The sequence below is a fragment of the Gavialis gangeticus genome, unplaced genomic scaffold (assembly GCF_001723915.1).
Source record: "Gavialis gangeticus isolate Ggan-Ray unplaced genomic scaffold, GavGan_comp1, whole genome shotgun sequence".
Classification (NCBI taxonomy): Eukaryota; Metazoa; Chordata; order Crocodylia; family Gavialidae; genus Gavialis; species Gavialis gangeticus.
In genome coordinates, this window is record NW_017729001.1 from 17,707,936 (window position 1) to 17,716,133 (window position 8,198).

Here is an 8,198-nt window from a genome sequence, read left to right on the forward strand (position 1 = left end):
TTTTTTTTTTTTTTTTTTTTTTATGCTAGGCTTGCCTGTCCTTCTCAGCCCTTCTGATCTGTATACCACTGGCTGGGAGCTCAGCACAGCTACCACTCAATCCTACCCAAAAGAACAGCATGACTTTTTGCAGCCGAGAGCTACAAGGAAAAAGTGTTAAAACACGCTTAGGAAAAATAATTGCTTTTTTCTGCTGGACACATAGGGCCAACAACTGAGAGGTCACCGTGTATCTGCCTTTCTCACTGAAGTCAACAGGAGTTTGTCCTCAGCATCTCACAGTTTTGACACCTGTTTGCCCACAAACACAAATGTCCCCAGAAGTTTTGGCTGATGATGCAGAAGCCATAGACCCAGTGACACTGGAGCTGGGCCCAGCAGGAAGTGGACAGACTTCTGACAAACAAGTGGAACAGCCATTTGTGAACACTCCTCCTCGGACCTCAGCAATGGTGTGCGTTCCTGCTCACCCCAGGGAATATTTTTTCACACATTGACACAAACTGCATTGCTCTCAAGTGACAGGGTAACCTGCACCCACAAGTGATGAGAATGGACAGCCCACATCAGTATATATTATTTCCAAGGGAAAATTGCTTTACCTTTTTGGTAGACAGTCCTGGCCAGGCAGGTAAGATTTTCTGCCTTTTCAAGGGTTTTTTTTTCCCCAGTTGCTAAAGAACTATTTTTCAATGTACATAAAAGATTCAGTTGGCTTGAAAAGAGACTGTAGTTACCACGAAAGCAAATTCACATTACAGTAACTTATATATATTGTACGCTGATTCAGAAACGGGATACTGAAATTTAGTACAGGGGCAAAGACCAATTTTTAAATTTAGGATCAGTTGTTAGGGCCCAGACTGGGCCTTCAAATTTATGCGCTTAAATTAGAGGCATTCCAAGGCTGACTAGTGATCTGCACTTCAGTACCAAATCCAGTCAGTATCTGGACATCTATATTAAGGACTGACATAAATATAAAGAAACAGGAATTAAGTGCCCGAGTCAGAGAAATGAGTACGTTGCCTCCTAATTTGGTTGGGAAGTTGAATTTCTCTCAAGTACCAAGTAACACATATAAGTTGAAGTATTGAAAAGGAAGATAAAAAGGGGTTTACTGAGACACTATTCATCCCCTCTCCAGAAGCAATGTATTTGTGACATTCATACCCAAAAGGGAGAGAACAGGTCTGAAGTGATTGACAATTAAAAGCTACTAGAATCACATTTGCAATTTAAATGAATGCAAGAATGACAGCATCAAGATTTTTTTGTCGTCTTATTTTGCGGGGGGGGAAGGGGGGGAGTTGTTTTTCTTTTTTTTAAATGTGATCGCTAGAAGATGTGAAACAGGCATAGAAAGGACAACTATGCATAGAAATTAGCATGCATCTCTCTTGCTTCCGCATACAGCAGCAAATGCTTTGGAGCAAGATGGATGGAACTAATGTGCAATTTGGCAGGGGGTTTGATGAATGAAGGAACAACAGCCCATGAATGAGAGGCAGAACGCATCAACCTTTGCCCAGCCATGGGTGTCAATGGGCCTGTTCTTACTTCAAAGTACATAACCCCACTTAAATGCTAAATGGAAGTTAAGTACATGCATCAAGAGGGGAGCAGACCCCAATATCTAGGAATGAACACATGCCCCAAGTCCACAAACATGCAATGCTGCAACTCTGCACATGGATAGCCTCATTGAACCCAAGGAAACTGCTGGTGTAAATGAAGTTACACAGGTGTGCTGGCAGCAGCAGGACTTGAGACCACAATATAGCAGTACAACTCCAAAAACCACTCCAAATTTCAGAGACCTCTCTGACACACACCTTTAGCTTTCTTCCCACCAAAACAGCCTGCGTCATCCTTCTTCTTCTTCTGAGAGCCTCCTGTGCTCATAGGCTGATTTGCATCTTGCTCCTGGTACTTGTCAGCTCCTGGGACCTCTTTGTGGACATGATATGAAAGGTTCCTCATGATGCACACACAGTTCTCTACAGACTGTAACAAGAAACTTAAATTAAAAAAAAAAACAAAACAAAGGAAGAAAGAAACACCTGTCTATTTGCAACCTTATGTCACATGGGGGGAAATTATGAATCAAAAAATAGTAAAGCCCCCTGAGACAAGAATGTAGGGTTCAAAGAGGATTTGATCAAACAAAGCTTAATTTCAGTTCTCTCTTATTAAAACTTTTTTTTTTATTTAATACACTTCATAAATAAGCACCTATGCAAAAGGTAGGCTCTGTGATCAAAGATAGCAACTCACCGTGCTTAAAATAGGTTCCCTTAAAGATCAAACTCACTGTAAAAATACAGTGGGCAGCTATCGCACCATCATAAACATGCTTTTTAAAATGCAGACTTCACCTCCTCTCCCCCCACACCCGCCCCCTCACAAGACCGGTTTAACTGCAGTACCTCTGGCACAAACTTAGGACTTGCATTGATTTCAATGTGAGAGCAAGCACGTCCCATAGTAACAGCTAATCCTCAAACGTCAGGTTCTAACAAGAACAATTCTCCATAGGTTGCAATGGAAACCATCGGGTGGTTTCAAAATCCACTTACAAAATGGTCTGTGTAAAAGGAGGGATCTGATTAAATGACAAAGCTTCTGGGGTTGATTCTCTTGGGTAGGTCTCACACAGGCTGGGACTCGTTAATTTATAGATATAGATGTATATGTATGTGTGTGTATAGCACTAAGCTAGTGTGTGCAGGTGCGTACATATGTGCATTTATGTAAGGCTAAACCACAGCATAAAACTAACAAAGCTTCGTATTAAAATTCGATTGCATTCCACAGTCTCTCGTGTAGATGATGAGGGCATAAGGGCTCCTTATTCATAAGTCACAATATGTTGACATGTTGTAGGAAGTGGTAAAACCAAATAGCCCTTTGAGAGCAAACAGAACTCTAACAGGCTTCACTGGGATTGATGCGTGTCTGCTTGTGGACAGGATTTGATCTCAGTACAGCATGTACAGTACAGACTCAAAAAAGTTTTCGCAGGCAGGGCCTAGCTCCTTGGCTGTGTTTTGTATAGAGTACAACACAATAGGATCAACAATTATAATTTAGGACTTTGGGTATAAATAGAAATCAACTGAGGAGGAGAAGGAGGAGGATTAAAAATAACTGCCATTTCAGCTCCCATTTCAGCTGTCTTTCCATTTGCTCTTCCCCCTTGCATATTTCCCATGTCAGAAAGATGAGCAATAAAATGGTACCATACTAGCCACGCGGCTTACAAAATGAGGCACCCTTTCGGCATCTCTTTAGACCAGGGATGTCAAATGTACAGCCTGTGGGTCAGATTAGCCTGCAAAGTCATGCCTTCTGGTCCCTGGGGCTCCCAGAGGGGTCTGGAAGTCAAGAAGAGCAGTGGCATGGGTGCACCACCAAGACACAGGGCATGAAGCCATGTTAAGGATGAATGTCAGCAGCAGGGGACAAATAACAGCTGCATGAACCCCCACAGTGACTACCACCCTCTGTCCTGCCACCATGTTTGGAGGTAGCTTGTGAAGATCCCCAGGATCCAGAACAAGGCTGGGAAGGCCAGGTGGGTTTGCCTATCTCAATTCATACCTATATTTTAAGAGCAAAATACCCTCAGTGTGCAGTGAGGTCAGCAGTTGCATCTTAAGGAGCACACTCATCCAAATCAGAATACACAAGAATCACCTTGTTATCTGTATCCTTCTTGCCTACTGCAGACTGTAGAGCATGAAGGAGAGCATCCACCAAGCCATCACATTCCCTCAGTCTTCTGCGAGCTTCTGCTCCATCTGAACTTACGTTCCTAACAAAGAACAAACACAACAGAAACATTTAGCATGGAAACCTTTACCATAAAGATCATGTCTACACTGCTTTCTTTTACAAAGGTTAAACACTCGGTGCTGGATTAACTGTGGTGGGTTTTTGGCAACACAAAAGGCGATCAAGCAGGGAGAAGTTCTACAAACCTGGACCTCATCTATGCCCAGTGCCTGAGGCATGGGCCACACACCTGCAATTCATAAACTCTAAATGAAAACTGGATTAGATAATTAAAAGAAAGAGTCATTGCTCACTTGTCTGGACTTCTGATATAGCCCAACGTCATAGTACAGAGCAGGTTGACGGTTTTCCAGTGAAACAGCGTTTTGTATGAAAGTGCAAACTAATTAAAACTAGAGCCTTTTTGTGGAAATGGATGTTGCATTTTTAACAATGGTGTATTTTTGGTAAAAAGCAGAGAGAAAAAAGAAACTCCTAGTATATCAGAGCCAACAACTGAGAAAGCTGGACAAGGGCTTCCCATATTCCCGGGGATGCTCTCACCACCAGAATAACAGCTTGTCTGGGAAGGATCTCTCTTAACCTCTCCTGTTGGAGCTGTCCCACTGCGTACTGATTAAATATTTACTGGAGCAGACATTTAGACCCAGGTGTACTATACACCCAGAAGAGTGCCCTAACCATGAATGGCTATTACATATTTGTGAATAAATTTATTTTTCTGTCCAATATTTTACTTTGAAATGCTCATCCTAAGGCAGAGCAAGAAAATTTATGAAATACCAAAAACACTTGTGGGATGGGAAATCATATTCCACCCAACTCTACTCATAAGCTGCATTCATGACACTTGTTCCAGTTAATATCTAATATTTTGAAAATATTTTTTTCTGTGAACTTTATTATCTTAAACATAGATCATTTGTGGAGGTTTTTCTTAGGATTTGTATTGATTTAAATGCAAGCATGAACAGGTCCTAAAGTAACAACTAATCCCCACTGCATCTGGTTCTGACAAGAACAATTCTTCATAGGTTGCAATGGAAAACATCAGGTAGTCTGAAGTGTTAGTTATTTCCACACCAAAGACTGGCAGTACATTCCCAATGAATCCCTGGGTATTACAAAATAAGTGAGCAAGCCTCATCATATATATCCATGTTTTTCATTTCATGAGACAACAAAAAGTAGTGGAACAACACATAGAACTAAATTTTATTTCAACAGTAGCTGTATGAAGACGATGTTTTTGCTTTCATTTGCATTCAGTTGCTCCAACAGAAACCAGTGCTGAAGATATAGCACACAAACATCTACCCAAGCACTAGGCATCTCCCAATGCCTTTCCAAATTTGTCATCCCTCTTGTCCCCTGTATCATGACTAGGTATTGTCGTTACCTAGTACAGATATCCACTTTGATGTTCAGACCCCACTGCCCTCTGCACTACATAGCCCGCGGCTGCATTATACCAATTCAATCCGATGGCATCCTCAAAGAACCCATACTCCCAGCTTGCTGACCTGAGGTTGACCCCAGATTGCTTGTATAATGATATTTTTATGCCAGCAATGCTTACGATTTCCAGGACTGCAAATCAACAAGCTCATAATGACATATCATCCCAACTGCCTGCGGGAGGGCTTCATCTGACTGCTTACTGGTTCTGGGAGAACTTCCAGTCTGGTAAAAACCCAATATCCTCGCTACACTATGGGCAGTTCATCCAGGACCCTAATTACCAAGAGCATCTGTGCCCCAGAGAGCTCAAGAGACACTGAGGAAGTCTGCAGGCAACCTAACACAAAGGATGACCCAGAGCTGTCACTAACTGCTGCATCTTAGAGATGTAGGCCAACATTCACTTCTGAGATCCGCAGCTATTCTGCCCTCTCTCCACTCAAGTTTACTTCATGCTCACTAACCCCTGTACCGGCACAGCAGAGTAATAGGTAGCCTGACCATGTGCATTCCTCATATATCTGGCATGGTACTGCATCCCTTGTACATGCTACCCCCATGGGGCCTAACGCTCCTCAGTAAGGCAGCTGGACTGCTTGTACTGTTCACTGCCACAGACTACAGTGTTTAGTGGTTGACTAAACTTTCACTTTGATCAATCCCTTTGTTTGTACAAGTACCTCGACAGCAATAGCAAGGAAGTGCACAACACAGATATTTATTGCAGCATCACCTTACCAATGCATGTGTGAGGTTCTCCTACAGGTACAATGATAAAGAGCAGTAATCTGTTCAGACCAGCTCCTCTCTCAATTTTGTTCTCTTCCAGTACATAGGGACGCAGATGTTCCTACTACTTTAATTCTCCCAGGCCCAGAGGAAGCACATTCTGGCTACTTAAAGAGAGTGCCCATGCAGGAGAACAGTCATCTTTCAGAGTGCTCCCCTTTCTCATATATTGTGCAGAGCCCAGCAGATGTCTAAATACAGATGGACAAGGATAAATTCAAAGAAGTTCCTTCTTCACTTGAAAAGCCATGGTCTCTAGAAGTCACATTTTATAGAAAAATGGGTTTGCAGTCCTAGGCCTGAACTAGTGGTCTGCACATGGATGCCACTCAGCTCTGCAAGTCTGCATAACACATCTCATTTCTTCTATCTGGTTTATGTGGTCTTCTCAAGAAAGCATGTCATGGGGTTCTCAAGCCAATGAGTCACTGCCAAAAGGCCACTCCATCCTACATCCTGTACATGCACATAGCTTCTGTGTCTGCAATGACAGTTGTTTTAATGGCAGGACTTTCCAAGGTCTGCTACTGTGCAGTCAGATCCTTAGCTTCCCACTAGAACACAGTAATGTGGCTGATGCGACTGCAGAGCCACGGACATCATCTTTGAAAACTCATGGCAATTGGGAGAGGTCCTGGATGACTGGAAAAGGGCAAATATAGTGATCATATTTAAGAAAGGGAAAAAGGAGAATCCAGGCAACTATATACCAGTTATTTTCATCTCAGTCCCTGGAAAAATCATGGAGCAGATCTTCAAGGTATCCATTTCTAAGCACTTGGAGGAGAAGAAGGTGATTAGGAACAGTCAGGATGAATCCACCATGGGAAAGTCATGCCTGATTAACCTGATTGCCTTCTATGATGCAATGATTGGCTTTGTAGATGTGAGGAGTCGAGCAGATGTGGTATAACTTGACTTTAGCAAGGCTTTTGATCTGGTCTCCCACAATATTCTTGCAGGTAAGGTACGGAAGTATGGGCTGGATGAATGGACTATAAGGTGGATAGAAAACTGGCTGGAGCAACAGGCTCAGAGGGTAGTAATCAATGGCTAGATGTCTAGTTGGAAGTTGGTATCAACTAGAGTGCCCCAGGAGTTGGTCCTGGGGCTGGTTTTGTTCAATATCTTCAACAATGACCTGGAAGATGGCACAGAGTGCACCCTCAGCAAGTTCGCAGGTGACACCAAGTGAGAGGTGTAGTAGATATACTGGAGGGTAGAGCTAGGAGTCAGAGTAACCCAGAAAAATTGGTGGATTGGGCCAAAAGAAATCCCATGAGGTTCAGCAAGGACAAGTGGAAAGTCCTGAACTTAGGACAGAACAATCCCATGCACCAGTACAGGCTGGGGACCGACTGGCTGGGCAGCAGCTCTACAGAAAAGGACCTGGGGGTTACAGCAGACAATCAGCTGAATAGGAGCCAGTAGTGTGTCCTTGTCGCCAAGAAGGCTAATGCCATACTGGGCTGCATTGGTAGGTGTTTTGTGAGTAAATCCAGGGAAGTGATTATTCCCCTCTATTGAGCCCTGGTGAGGCCACATCTGGAGTACTGTGTTCAGGTTTGGGCCCGCTGCTACAGAAAGGATGTGGACACATTGGAGAGAGCCCAGCGAAGGGTAATTAAAATGGCGAGGGGGCTGGGGGACATGACTTATGAGAAGAGGCTGAGGGAACTGGGCTGATTTAGTCTAGAGAAAAGAAGACTTACAGGGTATTTAATGGCAGCCTTCAGCTATCTGAAGGGGGTTCAAAAGAGGATGGAGCTGAACTATTCTCAGTGGTGGCAGGTGACAGAACAAGGAGCAATGGCCTCAAGCTGCAGCAAGGGAGGTTTAGATCGGATATTAGGAAGAATTTACTTATTAGAAGGGTAGTAAAACACTGAAACAGGTTTTCCAGAGAGGTGGTAGGAGATTTCACCACACCCAGAGAGGTTGTGGAATCTCCAGCCTCAGAGGTTTTTAAGACCCGGCTAGACAAAGCCTTGGCTGGGAGGATGTAGCTGGGGATGGTCCTGCTTTGAGCAGGGGGTTGGACTCCATCAGTGGTTCTCAGCCTTTTTTGTAAAAGGACCCATCTGTAAATGTTGATGGCCAGTCCCAACCCAGTGCCTCTCACTCCCAACCCACTGCTCCCCATCCCCAGG

General features: G+C 43.6%; 1 protein-coding gene across 9 annotated transcripts in view; it reads right to left on the reverse strand.

Annotated features, from left to right (window-relative positions):
* The window catches only part of ARVCF (armadillo repeat gene deleted in velocardiofacial syndrome), a 521,911-nt gene that overhangs the window by 79,129 nt on the left and 434,584 nt on the right, over window positions 1-8,198 (reverse strand). For all 9 annotated transcript variants that reach the window (XM_019506985.1, XM_019506983.1, XM_019506978.1 and 6 more), the window contains 2 exons: window positions 3,700-3,817; window positions 1,836-2,007 (listed from right to left, as the gene is read on the reverse strand). In XM_019506985.1, coding sequence (XP_019362530.1) covers window positions 1,836-2,007; window positions 3,700-3,817 — 290 coding nt within the window. The remainder of the gene's footprint in view (window positions 1-1,835; window positions 2,008-3,699; window positions 3,818-8,198) is intronic.